This window comes from Muscardinus avellanarius (genome assembly GCF_963383645.1).
Source record: "Muscardinus avellanarius genome assembly, chromosome: 13".
NCBI lineage: Eukaryota > Metazoa > Chordata > Mammalia > Rodentia > Gliridae > Muscardinus > Muscardinus avellanarius.
The window spans coordinates 58478744-58494856 of NC_137799.1; the positions used below are offsets into that span (position 1 = coordinate 58478744).

Sequence of the window (16113 nt, forward strand, 5' to 3'; positions counted from 1 at the left end):
CATAAAGGTCATGAAACAGTTCAGGGTAGAATATACACAAAAACAAGAAGGCAATCTAAGGGGCTTTAGAAACTTTGACTTCTATCAATTTCTGCATTCCACGTTGACTCTGGAATCTAAGCTCCGCATATGATGCACTGCCATTGTGCTACGTGGGGCTCCTCATGAAAGGTACTTTTTCACTCATTTCCCCAAAGAAGTAGAAGAGTGAAGAGCCTTTTCTGTGTATTATGCATTCACTGACAGTTTTATCCCACACAGATGCGATCAAACATATATATTTTTCTGTGATGTGCTTTTTTTTTTTTTAATTTACAATACATCTTGGATCTTTCTCCAGGTCAGTATGTCTAAGTCTCTTGCATTAATTTTGATGGCTGGGCTTCACTTTATGGTATAGATATACTATATTTGCTGCAATCGTCCACTGTTGGTAGATATTTGACCACTACGCAATCACTGTGTATACATTTCTCTTCATAGGTACATTGATATAAGACAGATTCTGATCATTAGAATTTCTGGGTCAGAAGATGTATGCATTTTGATAAATCAGCCCAGTTGCCCTTCTTACATAAGGTTCTTCCAGCTTAAATTTTAGTAAAGATAGGAGAATGCATATTTTTATGGCTCTGTCTACTCTGAAAGTTTGCCATCTTTGTGTGTGTGTGTGTGTGTGTGTGTGTGTGTGTGTGTGTGTGTGTGGTACTGCGGGTAGAACCCAGGACTTTTTTTTTTTTTTTTTTTTTTTACCTCCGGGTTATACTCCCAGACCTATTTTACACTTTTTTTTTGGAAACAGGGTCTTACTAAGTTGCTGAAAGTCTCACTAAGTAGCTGGGGCTGGTTTCAAACCTGTGCCATCCTCCTGTCTCAGCTTCCCAAGTGCTGGGATTAAAAGCATGCGCCACCATGCCCAGCTAAAACTTGCCATCTTTTTAATTTTTGACAGTGTGATGGCTGAAAAATGATAAGCTAATGTTTTAAATTTATATTGCCAAGTTTAAAAATTCCATCATATTTATGTTATTTTTATATAATTTTTTCTGATTTGCCCCTTTATATATTCACCAATTTGTCTATTGAGCTGTCTTTTTTTTTTTTTTTTTTTTTTTCTTGGTGGTATTAGGGGTGGAACCCAGAGGCTTTCTACCTCCGAGCTATACTCCCAGACCTATTTTATATTTTATTTGGAAACAGGGTTTCACTAAGTTGCTGAGAGCCTCACTAAGTAGCTGAGGCTGGCTTCGAACCTCCGCCATCCTCCTGTCTCAGCCTCCCAAGTGCGGGGATTACAAGCGTGCGCCACCACGTCTGGCTTGTCTTTTTTTAAAGGATTTTAAGAAAGTTTTTCTACTAAGGAGTTACTTAACCTTTTGCCAGTTATGTGGGCAGTCTTATAGTCTGCCCAATGTACAGAACTTTAAGGCGTGTTTTTCCCAGTGGAAGTTCTAACTTTATTACTGTCAGTATTTTGTTGTTGTTTTTTTTTTTAAAGACTTCGGTATTTTATATCTTACTTGGAAGGGAGCTTTCCTTTTCCCACTATATAAAGTATCAAGGTCCACTCACAAAGTTAAATAAAGAGGCAGAACCCAGCTGTATCATTGCATGTAAAGAAAGGAACATATTGTCATATTGAATGTTTTAATAAGTGCTAATTTTGTTCTTTTTGTACAAAGAGTTTTATGTATTTTCCCATTAGGTTATTGTCTAATATCTGGATGATCAGCTTTATGCAATTGACTTATAGGCACAAGAGGTATTTCGAAAATGCATTTCAGTTCAAGAAGAATGGAAACAGTTTCACCATCTCTGTTACTGGGAGCTAATGTGGATTTACATATATCAACAAAACTGGATACAGGCGTATCACTACTCAGATCTACTTTGCAAAGAGAGTAAATGGTCCAAGGTAAAGTTTGGTGCTTTCTTGTGGTTTTAAATCCAGGATGATTGTCATTTAGGTCTCTTTTTCCACAAGGGACAGTGATTTTTTTTTCAATAAAGATGTTTTATTTTAAGGATTGGCAATAACCTAGTTATGGTGGCGCATGCTTGTAATACCAGTACTTGGGAGGCTGGGACAGGAGGATCACAGGTTCAAAGCCAGCCTTGGCAATTCAGCAAGGCTCTCAGTTACCTAGTGAGACCCTATTTCCAAATAAGAAATAAAATTGGGCCGGACATATAGGTTGGTGGTGGAATGCTTCTGGGTTCAATCCCCACTACCAAAAAAAAAAAAAAAAAAAAAAAAAAAAAATTAAAAAAAGGATTAACTACACTTATATTTAAAGCTGTTATATATCAATACTATAGTTTTTATAATTTTTAGTAGACTTCCAGTTCCTCAGTTTCCACAATGACCAGGTTCTTTGTGATAATTAAAATTAATTATAGCTGGGTGTAGGTGTGTATGCCTGTAATCCCAGTACTTGGGGAGGCTAAGATAGGAGGATTGCATGTTTGCGGTTCAGCCTCAGCAACTTAGTGAGACCCTGTTTCAAAATAAAAAATAAAATAGGGCTGGAAGTGTAGCTCAAAGGTAGACTGCCCCAGTGTCAATCTACACACACACACACACACACACACACACACACACACACACACACAATAACCCATTTGTGAGAAGTTGAGAGAATGGGAGGCTGGGACAGGAGGATCACAGGTTCAAAGCCAGTTTTGGCAATTCAGCAAGGCTCTCAGTAACCTAGTGAGACCCGATTTCATCCATTCTGGCCATTATCTCAACTGTGAATGATATTGTTGTTTAATAGGAAAATGAAAAGTATTACTTTCATTTGGAGCAACTTAAGACTTTATTTTCCTTTAATTTCTTTGCTGCTTCTTAATATTAGATCTGGAAGATTTATAGGTCATTTCTGGTTTGCAAGGTAGGAATGTCATGTGCCTAGGGATGTTTTATGACAAGCTCTTTTTCTTTTCCTCAAGGCAACATATGTATTCTTGAAAGCTGCAATTTTGAGTATGCTTCCAGATGAGGATGTAGTGGCAACCGGGGAGAATGTGGTTACTCTATTCAGGTAAGCAAGACTGTATTTGTATAAAAAAAGATCCTGGTTGTGTAAAGGTATACAAATACATCTTCTCTCATTCTTTCCTTAGTTCTCTCTCATGTTTCACTTTCATAGCTTTAATTTCCCTACTCATTTGATATGGGAACCCTTAAAAATAATACAACATAAGTCAAAATGTCATCCTTCTAACTAGGCGTGGTTGCAAGCTTGTAATTCCAGTACTTGGGAGGCTGAGATGGGGATCACAGGTGCTCTGCCAGCCTCAGTAATTTAGTGAAAACTTCCACAACTTACTGAGGTTCTGTTTCAAACTTTAAAAAAAGCTAAATTGGGTTGGGGGGTATATCTCAGAGGTAGAATGCCCCTGGATTCAATTCCTACCACCACACCCACAAAAAAGTTATCATTCTAGCAGGATTTTGTAGATACAATTCTGTGAATAGGAATCATTGTTTTATTGATGTTTTGCAACAAGAGTTTTATTATTGGGAATTTGTTAATCATACTGGATTTATTTCCCTCTTATTTCATATTACTTTTTCATTGATGTAATTAAACTTTTCTTCAATTCTTTTTTAAACAACTCATTTGATGCGTTCTTAAAATTTTGCATAGGAAAGAACCCCCAGCAGCCCGGACTCTTCCCATCCTAATTTTATTTTTATGGGCTTGTAAATTTTATAATTGGAATTCTTCAGAATTTTGAGGAAAGTTTATAAATATGATATGTGTCCTGCACTAATTATTTCCAAAATTTCATATGGTTTGGAAACATTTTCTCAAATTATATGTATATTAATTGATGATTAACCCTTTTTTCTTTTTGGTACTGGGGACTGAACCCAGTAGCATTCTATCTGTGACCTGCACCCCAGTCCTATTTTTTTTTTTTAAACAAGGTCTTGCTAAGTTGCTAATACTGGCCTTAAGCATACATTCCTCCTCTCTCAGCTTCTCAAGTACAGGCATATGCCACACACCTGGCTTTAATGTCTCTCTTTTGAGCCATATTATTTCATAGATCTGTGTCATGCTTGCAAATAGGAACAGGAAATACACCAGTGTATACTCTCTTCCCTCTCTGTGGATATCCCACACTGTAAATAAATATTTTGGGTTATTTGTGTTTATTTTTTCCAGTACTGGGCATGGAACTCCCAGGGACATTTTACCACCAAGCTACACCCCCAGCCCTATTTTTTATTCTTTATTTTGAAATGGTGTTTCACTGAGTTGCAAAGGGCCTCACTAAGTAGCCAAGGCTGTCTGAGAACTGTGATCCTCCTGTCTCAGGCTCCTGAATGCTGGGACTTACAAGTGTAATTACTATGCCCAGGCTCTATTTTGGGTTATTTGGTTATTTCCTGTTTGCTTATAAAAGCTGCATATTTTATACCTAGATTGCCTCAACTGTGCTTGATAGATGTGGGTCACTGGCTAAGTGTGTTCATTATTGAATCTCCCTTGAGTGTGAACAGAGGCACCTGGGATGCTGAACAGAATCCAGATTGCTAGCCCCACCTTGGAGAGCTGCTGATTGAGTAGGTCTGAGATTGGGCCCCAGACTTAGCATTTCGAATAGGTTCTGGGTGCTGCTGCTGCTCTCTGATGTGCACGGTGAAAACTACCAGTGTAGAGAATATGTGTGTTTGCCGACCTTTCACAGGGCTGTGTCTCTTCACAGACAGGTGGACGGCTTGAAGCAGAGAATTGCTGGAAAATCACTCCCTACTGAGAAGTTCGCTGTGAGGAAGGCACGGCGTTACTCTCCATCCTTACGTGCCCCTATCAAGCTCGTCTTGCCCGCCCTGGTATCTGCTTTTAATTATTTACTGTTTGTATAGTAGAAATAAGGTACCTATTCAGTGCAGCAGGAAGTGTATTAACTTTGGTTAACCATATTAGCTTATTTATAAACCATGTTCAAGGCTGGGCGTGGTGGCGCACACTTGTAATCCCAGCATTCGGGAGGCTGAGACCGGAGGATCAAGGGTTCATCGACAGCCTCAGCCACTTAGTGAGGCCCTTTGTAATCAGTGAGACCCTATTTCAAATAAAGAATAAAAAATAGGGCTGGGGGTGTAGCTTGGAGATATAATTCCCCTGGGTTCAATCCCAAGTACCACCAAAAACATATGTTCATAAGAGAAACACTTATTAATGATTTATTAACAGATAATAATTATAGCTGATGTGTTCTGACTAGTTGGTATGTTCTAGGCATTACTTAAAGGTTTGTTTGTTTGTTTGTTTTTAAACTATATCATTTAATTCTTAAAATAACTTGGTGAATATAGTCTTGTTAGCACCATTTTACAGATAAGGAAGTTCAGGTAGAGGAAGGGGAAGTTGACTTCATTTAAGTTGAATTAGAATGCAAGCCACAAATGTGATTTTATGTTTTTTCATAGCTATATTTAAAAAACTAAAAGGAACCCGAAATTAATTTTAGGAATATATTTTTTAACCCAGTATATGTAAAGCTTTTCCATTTCAACATGTAATGAATAAAAATGTATTCATTAGATATTTCCTACTGAGCTGAGCATGGTGGCACACTCCTGTAATCCCTGTACTTAGGAAGCTGAGACAAGGAGGATCTCAGGTCTGAGACCAACTTCAGCAACATAGTGAGATGCTCAGCAATCTATTGAGACTCTTATTTCAAAAAATTAAAAATAAAAAGGGCTAGACCTCAGAGGTGGAATGTCCCTGGTTCAGTGCCCCTGGTTCAATTCCAGTACCACAAAAAGAAAACATAAAGAGATATTTTTCTATCCTCTTATATTATATATTCTTTTATTTTTGAAAATGCGGTGTGTCTTTAACACTTACATGTCACCTTAGTTTGGACTCAGAGCCCTAAGTTGCTGTTAGGCTTTTTAGGTAAGGCCTCTGAACAACAAACACAGTGTCAACTTGGGTTTTCATAACAAAGCCCTCCTTTAATTTCAAGGTGTATTTGAATATACCAAATTGCCACAGCTCTTTGGGGGCTTTAATTTTGCAAAGGTAGTTAGCGCAGGAAAGCTACTCACTGCAAGCTGGTGTGTATAGTCCTTACGCGAGGGTTCCTGAGTTTGTTTTTATTTTAAAGTTTATTTAATCATTTTTCTTTAACAGTTATGTAGATTTTTCTAGTGAGTGTCATTATTCTACATGTGTATGTACTTCTTGGGAAGGTTTCTAGAAATGAAATTCCTGGTTGAAAGTTAATATTTTGGTAGGCGTTACCAATTTTCCCTTCTCAAAGCTTTTTCCATTTAAATGACTACCAAGAGGGTTTTTATGTTTCTAGTTTAAATTTCCCTACTAGTGCCATCAAACATCTTTCTTTGCTTTCATTTATTTTTATTCCTTCCTTTGTGACTTTTGTTTTTGTCCATCCTTAAGTCTCCATCGGGTTGTTTCTTATTCTGTTACTGACTTTCAGGATCTCTGTGCCGCCTCTGACAGGTGTCAGATAGAAGCTCGCTCGCAACTAGGACCTACGCCCATGTTTTCTGTGCTTAACATAAACAATTCCAGGGACCACTAACATCAGACAAGGTTGTTTTGTCACTGTGATGGAATAAGACAAAAATGTGACCTTTCTATAATCATGTCTAAGCACATATAAAAACAAGAGCACTGTGAAAATGACATAGATAGTCAAACATCCCCCTCTCCCAGCAAACAAGAGAGCCTGCTGCTGCCTTACCAATTAGCTTCAGCTCCATTCTTTTTTTTTTTTTTCTACTGGCAATTGAACCCAGGGGCATTCTACCTCCGAGCTGCACCTCAGCCCTTTTCAAAGTTTAAAAATTTTAGTCAGGCTCTCACTAAGTTGCTGAGGCTGGCCTTGAACCTACAGTTCTGTCTCAGCCTCCCAAGTACTAGGATTACAGGTTTATGCCACCATGCCTAGCTCCTCAAACTTTTTTTTTTAGTACTTGGGATTGAACCCCAGGCATTCTACCTCTGAGCTACATCTCTAGCCCTTTTTATTCTTTTGTTTTGAAGCAGGGTCTGACAAGGTTGCTGATAGTATTGCTATTTTGCTAAGGCTGTCCTTGAACTTGTGATCCTCCTGTCTCAGCCTCCCATATACTGGGATTACAGGTGTGCACCACCACACTTGGCTTCCTCATTTATTTTAGTTAAACGATTTGCACTAGGAAAAATTTTTCTATTTCATGGAACCTTCCTAAATATTTTCTAGACCATCATTGTGGGGGGGGGCGGTGGAGAGGGGACATTTACTGGGGATTGGACCCAGGGGTGCTCTACCACTGAACTATACCCCTTTTACTTTTTATTTTGAAACAGTGTCCTACTAAGTTACTGAACATTGGCCCTGAGCCGGCTATCCTCCTATCTTAGCCTTTCAAGTACTAGGATTATAAGTATAGCCCCCACACCCAGCTCAACCATCATCACTCTTTCTGTGTAACTAGTGCTTGTATACCAGTGTGTACATAACTGTTTTCCGCTTTGACTGTTAAGAATCTTAACACATTAAGTCCCAAGTTTCTAACACAACAGTTATTTCGGCAAAATTGACACAGATGCATTAAAATGGGTTGGAAATAATAATCCAGAGCTATTGGCTTGGGCTGGAGATACCTGAAGTTTTTACCACAAGCCCGTGTTTCATAAAATCTCAGACAATGAGCTCGCCTCCTTCTGATAGTGTTCCATCATAAGACATTTTAAATCATCAACTAAAAAATACTCCATTAGTTACTGAATGAGGCTCTTACTCTGTGAGCGGTGAGAAACTGCCGCCGTGAAATGAAAGGCAGAGTGCTGTCATCTTAACATCTAGTGTTGTACTGTAAGGTAAACTCGCCACCAGCCCGCCCGACGGGTCTCACTAGTTTTCACTGCTTCCCTGTGAAGGGGATCTCAAACAATCCCTATCATATTTTAAAATTTATTTATTCCTAAGAAGATACTAACTATCCCGAGTATTGTATACCTTTCAAAATATAAACTGTACTGTCAGAAGCATTCAAAAAATATTTTCAAGCAAAAACACATTTGCTTTTGGTCCAAAAATGCTTCTCATCTGTGAGCCCATTAACTATAATCTGCAATGAGAAATCATTAGTTTCCACTCTCAGGAGCTGTCATTCAGCCATATGGCCTTTAAATGATGCTTTTCTGCATTTTGGATTGCATTACTGGACAAACACATATTTTTCATGGTATGAAAGAACCTGAGCCCAGTGAAATATTCCAATGTTTATTTCCAGTTATATGCTTGGAAATATTTTATGTAAACAACTGGCAGACATTTTAAAATATTTCCCTTTAAAGTTATAACCCAAATTTACATTAAACATAATTGTTCATAGTAAAAAATATTATATTTAGTTCCATATCTATATTCCAAAAGAATTGAATACTAATAGGTACTTAAGTATAATTTTTCAGTAAAAGTAAGTATAATATATATTATATACTGAATCACTTTAGTAAAAAAGGCAGATAGCATATAATAAAATAAGAGAAGGGGAAATTATATCACTATCCTCCAAATGGAGAAAGTAAGAAAAATATTCCCTAAACATTGTCTTCTAATCCCTAGCAACCACACATATTTACTTCTGTGAATGTAAAGGACATTGGATAACCTCACATAATTGGGAGTGGTTTTTCTTCTTCCTCATTAGGAAATGATGTATGTCTGGAATGGTTTTTCAATAGTGAGCAAAAGGAAAGACCTTTCTGAAAATCTCTTGGTGACCATTGAAAAGGCTGAGGCAGCTTTGCAAAACGAAAGTAAGTATGAAAAGTAAGCATGGAGGACTCCTCATCTCTACTCTGTTTCCGTTCCTTTGTCTTTTCCCTGTGCACGTCTTGTCATTGGCTCACATAACAAGAGCTCGCACTGCAGCTGTGAGTTGAAGGAAGGGATGACATACACTGCAGCCTGGGTGGGCCTGGCAGGAGTTGGGCACAAGGAGCCAGTCACAGAAGACTGCGTAGTGCATGATTCCATCTCGGTGACATGGCCAGCACAGGCCAGTGTTTAAAAGCAGGAAGTAGATTAGTAGTTGCTTAGGGATGGTGGAAGTGGGCTGGGTTGTGGGAGCTAAAGGTCATGATGTTTTAGTGGGGGACTGGTGAAAATGTTCTAAAATCGATTGTGATGATGGTTGGACAGTTAGGTAAATACACTAAAAACTATGGGATTGTACACTTTACTTTTGTGTGTGTGTGTGGTACTGCCCGAGCTGCACCCCCAGCCCTATTTTTTATTCTTTATTTCGAAACAAGGTCTCACTGAGTTGCAAAGGGCCTCACTAAGTAGCTGAGGCTGGTCATGAACCTGGATCCTCCTGTGTCAGCCTCCCAAATGCTGGGATTACAAGAGTGTGCCACCACACCTAGCTGGATTGTACACTTTTTTTTTGGTTGTACTGGGGGTGGAACCCAGAGGCTTTCTAGCTCTGGGCTATACTCCCAGATCTTTTTTATATTTTATTTGGAAACAGGGTCTCACTAAATTGCTGATAACCTCACTAAGTAGCTGAGGCTGGCTTCGAACCTGTGCGATCCTCCTGTCTCAGCCTCCCAAGCGCAGGGATTACAAGCATGCGTCACCAAGCCCAGCGGATTGTACACTTTAAGTGACTGAGTTGTATCCTTTGAAACTGTTACAAAACAGATGAGAGGAGGGAGACCAGATTTGAATATAAGAGCAGGAGAGGGAATGTGTGCAGTCCTCTGGCTTAGCTGGGACTCTTGCCTCCCCAAGGCTCCGTGCTAGTGTGTTTCTGTAGACAAAGGGAATTTGTTTTCATGTTTGGATCTTATCACCATTAACTTTCTTGCTCACTGCTTTTGGAGATGCTAGCTGCCCACCTCAGTTTACTGGAGAAGGCTGAGAGAATGGAGGGAGAATCGGGAGATTTCTGTGTGTGGCCCCAGCTCTGTAGCCAGCAGACTCAAGGAAACACTTCATTTTTCTTTCAAAATGGGAGCAGAGTTGGGTCAGTGATACCCAAAGTTGTTTTCTTGTCCTACATCTCTGATTCCATTGTTTTAATAGAGGCTTTGTTTTAAAAGGCAGTGCCATGAGTGATAGCCTTTGTTGTATTCCTCATGGATGCCAGGTCACTCAGGCATTACCCCAAGAGCATGGTCTTATCTTTTGGAAAGTTCTAACCACAGAAGTAAAATGAAACTTCTGTAGTGATAAACCTGGTAAAAGGGCATAGAAATTCAGGAACGGGGTGTGTGTGTGTGTGTGTGTGTGTGTGTGTGTGCGTGCGTATGTGTGTGTCGGGGGGTCTGTAACAGTTAACGCATTTTTCTTAACTGGAAGAAGAATTTTGTTTAGATCTTTTTTTTGGAAGATATACTTAGGTCTTTATTAATAAGCTGATATGTTCAATAAGACTTCTTTTTACAGTTATTTATAAAATTCCTAGGCATAAATGAAAAAACCTCATATTTTGATACCATAACACAATTAATTTATGATTTTTATGTATTCCATTTGACCTTATTTTTAAATTTCAGAAGCATCATAGCACTCCATAGAGCTAATGTTTCACAGTTTAAGCCTTTTTTTTTTTTCAGTTTCATGGAATATTTAGACTGCTTTGTCCATTTAAAATAATTCTAATTTGGCCGGGCGTGGTGGCGCACGCTTGTAATCCCCGCGCTTGGGAGGCAGAGACAGGAGGATCGCACAGGTTCAAAGCCAGCCGCACATGCTGGCTTAGGAGACCCTGTTTCCAAATAAAAATATAAAAATAGGTCTGGGAGTGTAGCCCGCAGGTAGAAGGGTTTCCAGGAACCCCAGTACCACCAAAAAAAAAAAAAAAAAAAAAAAAAAAAAAAAATTCTAGCTTTAGAATTCCATCAGTAATATAAGAAGTAGAAAAGAATGAAAGCTAACCAATGGACTTAACCACTAACAAGGGTTCACAGTTTCAGACTAGATAGGCAGAGTCAATTAGAACAAAGAACAATGCTGTCCTGAGGTCACACACCTTCTTCCCTGTGAACCATTTGCAAGTGTAGACCAGTGGCTGTAGGGAGACAGATGCATGGAATATTCTACCCCACTATTGAAGAGCAGTCATATGCAAAGCTCATCTGTTATTGAGGATGAGTAATACTGCCTTCCCATGTCAAAGATAGCACCTTTATAAAAGAACCAAAATTCCCTGTTCTTTCATCTTACCCCAACCCCTTTTCTCACTAAAGGTATAACGTTTTAATCCCATTTTGAGCTGGAGTTTAGGTAGAGTAGCAAAACATGGAGAAGTTCATCGTTGAATTCTGACTACCATGGAAACATGGGTGAGAAAGCTCAAGAGCTAGGATAAAAAAGAAGAATAATAGTTGTACTGTTTAGCACAGAACTCTAGGAGTTTATATATACATGCAGATTGTAGACTTGCTATGTATTCAGACTTTGTATATTCTAAATATTCTAGTACTAAAATATTTTATATATAATTTCTACTGTTGAGAGTTCTGTTAAGAGTCCAAACTTTTTTTTTTACAATTGTGTATTTTTGTTTTATTTTTTATTTTGTAGTAACCCATAAATAAAATTTACCGTCTTAGCTATTTTTAAGTATACAGTTCAGTAGTGTAAAGTATATTCATATCATTGTACAAACAATCTCTAGAACTTTTCCATACCCATCAGAAAAACAACTCCTCCTTTCTCCCTTTTCTCTAGCCCTAGGCAGTTGCCATTCTTCTTTCAGTTGCTATGAGTCTGACTGACTACTCTTGATATTTTATGTAAAATAGTATCATATAGTATTTCTTTTATTGTGACTGGCTTATTTTACTTGGCATAATATCTTCAGGGTTAATTCAGATTGTGTCAGAATTGCCTTCCTTTTTAAGGTTATATGGTCTTCCATTGTGTGCATTTTCCTAATTTACCTGTTGGTAGACATGGGGTTGCTTCTACTCATTGGCTATTGTGGATAATGCTGCCATGAACATGATGGACAAACATCTTTTTAAAACCCAGCACTCAGTTCTTTTGGACATATGCCCAGAAGTAGAATTGCTGAATCAATGAACATTTCTATTTTTAATTTTTTGAGTAACTGCCTGTCTTAGTCTGTTTTCTACTACTATTACAGAGTACCACAGACTGGATAATTTATAAAGATAAAATGTGTTTTTCATAGTTCTGGAGGCTGAGAAATCTAGTATCAAGGTGCTTCCATCTGATGAGGGCTTCATAATGCATCTTAATCTGGCAGAGTATCACATGGCTAGAAAAAGAAAGAGAAAAAGGGACAGAGGCAGAAAGTACACATTCACACCCTCTTAAAGTTTCCACCTCCCATACCATCAAAGTGGCTATTAAATTTCAACATGAGCTTTGGAGAAGAAGTTCCAACCACAGCACCACTGTACTATTTTCTTCAGCAGCTGAATCATCTTATGTTCCTCCCAGCATTATACAAGGATTCTAGTTTCTATTTGACTTGGAGAACACTTTCTGTTTTCTACTTTAAAATTTTCTTTTTACCTAAACTTGGTGGCACACACCTCTCATCCCAGTACTTGGAAGGCTGGGACAGGAGGATCACAGGTTCTTGGACAGTCTTACGAAGTAGTGAGAGAGTTTATCAACCTAGTGACACTCTATTTCCAAATAAGAAATAAAATCAGGCTGGGTGTGTAGCTTGAAGGTAGAATGCCTCTGGGTTCAATCCCCAGTAAACACACACACACACACACACACACACACACACACACACACACACACGCGCGCGCGTGCGCGCTGTAATTGCCTAATGAGTATAAGATTAACTTTACTATTTTTAATCCCAGTAGTGTTTCTTTTGAAATCTAACCAAATTTCTCATTTAGCCAGAAGTTGGTAGAGAAATATTTACTTTGTTGTAGTGAATTTTCTTGGTGCAAATATACAGTGATCATGATCAGAGTTACATAAAAGGGAAGTGCTAATGCTTTGGCTGTTTTACTTTCTAATCAACTTTTAGCTTTTCTCTTAGTGCATTTCATCTCTTAGTGCATTTCAGCTAGATTCTAAAGTTCGACACAGATATTTTTGTAGTTTGCTTTCAAGCCTCCTTTTTCCTCAGCCTACTCAGTATTGGTTTCAGCTCAGCAGGTATTTTGCCATGCAGATGTGCATTGGTGATATGTCATTTTCTTCTGATGTAAAGTGGAAACGTGTGTCAGAAATCTTTTTGCATAAACTAATTCATGAGATTGAGAATCGTGACGTGGAATTCATATTTTAAGGGAAAATAATCATCTAGCAGATAGAGCTCTGTGGCCTGAGTAGATAATGGTTTTGTGTCTAAAGTTTTTAGAGTAATGTGGGGGTTTGTTGTTATTGTTTTGGTATTGGGGATTAAACCCCAAAGCATTCGACCTCCAAGCTACACCCCAGCCAGCCCAATTTTATTTCTTATTTGGAATCAGGGCTTAACTAGGTTACTGAGAGCTTTGCTAGATTCCTGAAGCAGGCTTTGAACCTGTGATCCTCCGGTCTCAACCTCCAAAGTACTAGGGTTACAGGCATGTGCCATTACAACTGGCTATGGAATGGGGTGTTTTTGAACTGGGTTTTCATATCCCTAAGAGTTACATAAAAGTTTAAATGTGGCCTCATTGGTATTTTAACTCTCCATGGTGCTGGATCTGTTCCTTATCAAAAGTCATCATTCACTGAGCAACAGAATGTTGTCATAACACAAACTGTCAATAAAATGCTACACAAAACTCAATAGAATGCACAAAAATGATACTAAAAACTAGCATCCAGTAGGGACCCTAAGGGTTTGGATCTGAGCCCTGAAAGATAGAGCTTCTTGAATATATTTCAACAAACACCCATGATTAGAAGCATGGATAATTTTTTTTTTATCAAGGAAAAAAAAGGTCCTAAGTAAGTAATAAGAAATGTGATGTGGCACTGATACCTGTGATTTTCTTGATGAATGACCTATTAGCAGTTGAAATTTAAAGGTGAATCTCAGCTGTTTTCAGTACCTAGAAGCAAAGTGACACTCTTTTGTTGGCTAAGTAGTATTAACTGCCCATAGACAAGCAGTTTGCCGATCAAGGTACCAGCATGTATCACTGGGGATTTCTGAGGTTTGTACTGAAAACATACTTTCTATATAAGGGCCTCCCAGGGCCTCATCAGTTTCCTTTGCTACCTTCCTCCTGCTGCCACAGCCAGAAATGTGTAAATTAGCAGTCTGTCTTGGAATGGCTTCTTAGTTGCGTGTAACTTGCAAAAACAAAACAACAACAACAACAAAAACCTTCAAAAGTAGTAGATGTGGAGCAGTGGCTACCTTTGTTAGATATATGTCACACATACTATGTGATTCGTTCCTTTTACTGCAGATTTGACTTAGTCTGTAGAAGGCAAAGAGTCATTTTTTCAAAGGGGAGAAAAGAGGTGAAAGAAAATCCTTTGGCCTTCAGGGGATCAGAAGTTTCTGGGGGATTTTAGGTGCCTTTCATGTATTTCAGAACTGTTTTGTCTACTTTTACAACATAATTTCCCTCAAAAAGAACATAACCTGGGAGAATTGATAAGTTCATATGTAAACATAATGATCTGGAGAGGGTGTTCGACTTCCTGAATTTTTAATGGTGTGAGGCCATCTGCTTCTCCATATGGAAGTGCCATCCTCTCCTGCACCAAAGCCAGCATGGTGAGGAGCCAGAACGACAGGCGGAGGCAGCCTCCTTGTTCCTCCCAGCTCTACCTTTCGTAGAATTAATAAAACTCTTAACTTAATTTGGGGTTCAGATTTCCTGTTACTGTATCTAAGGTCACAAAACTCAAGTGTGACCACGTGAAGTGTTTTTTTTTTAAGTGAATGAAATGTGAATCCCTTAATAAAGTGGGGTACTAATATAGTAAACTCAGTAGGCTCTTGAGTAAAAATATTTTCGTTGTGCTTTGTTATGTGAGGTATCACACATTAAAATTTTTTTTTCTTATTTTTAGATAATTCCTCCTAATTATTAGTTTTCCTTTTAATTTGGATTTTTAAAAGTATTTTGGGGTTAGGGTCAGTGTAAGAGTGCTGTTTAGCATGTATTAGGTACTGGGTTCAATCTCTAACACCAAGGGAGGGAGGGAGAAAGGGAAGGAAGAAAGGAAGGAAGGAAGGAAAGAGAGACAAGATATATTTTCATTTTGTGTGTTTCTTGTTTGCTTTAGAGTTCAGTGAGTACTCTGTGGACGATGAGTGCTTAGTGAAGTTACTTAAAGGATGTTGCCTGAAGAACTTGCAGCGGCCCTTGCAGGCTGAATTGTGTTTCAACCATGTCTTGGAAAGGTAAGAACGGACTACAGAGCCAGCCTGAGTGCGGTGTGTGCTTTCCAGGGCATGGCTCTGAGAAAATAATGCACGATGCTTCTCTCTGATGCTGCTTCACTTGTACATGGTGTTAACAAGGAGAGAATCCATGAGTGTTTTCTTTGTTCCTCGTGAATAAATCTGGGTTTAAATGGAACACAGCCTTATGCTCTTATACTTGGTGTTTAAAGATGACCCACAAAATCTAAACTTATGCCCCGCTTAGTGCATGTCTATCCACACTCTGGCAACAATATTTGTAGTCTCTGATACCCTTCTAATTCAGGAATCTGGCCCTTTGTCTGCTCATTCACTGCACAGATATTTAAGTACCCAGTGTGTGCCAGAGACTGTGCTGGATCCTAGGGATTGAGAGCGGAGTAAACAGACTCAAAATCATTGTGATAATTTGGGAAGGAAGGAAGACGTGTGACTAGCTATAGAACTATTTCTTTGGCAAAGGGCATTTCTTTTTATACATACATTTTTAATAGCGATTATTATGATGGTCTACTTTTTTTTTTTTTTTTGGTGGTACTGGGGTTCCTAGAAACCCTTCTACCTCTGGGATACACTCCCAGACCTATTTTATATTTTTATTTGGAAACAGGGTCTCTTAAGCCAGCGAGGCTGGCTTTGAACCTGCGCAATCCTCCTGTCTCTGCCTCCCAAGTGTAGGGATTACAAGTGTGCGCCACCACGCCCGGCCTCCTTTATTGATCATAGAGTGGAATCAAGGATCTGAT

At 38.7% G+C, this 16113-nt stretch overlaps 1 protein-coding gene across 1 annotated transcript in view; it reads left to right on the plus strand.

Annotated features, from left to right (window-relative positions):
- Positions 1–16113, plus strand: part of TTC39B (tetratricopeptide repeat domain 39B) — a gene marked incomplete at its 3' end in the record, with an annotated part of 201431 nt that overhangs the window by 22827 nt on the left and 162491 nt on the right. Inside the window, 5 exon segments of the mRNA XM_080709260.1 lie at positions 1754–1915; positions 2953–3044; positions 4723–4849; positions 8696–8804; positions 15229–15346. Coding sequence (XP_080565386.1) covers positions 1754–1915; positions 2953–3044; positions 4723–4849; positions 8696–8804; positions 15229–15346 — 608 coding nt within the window.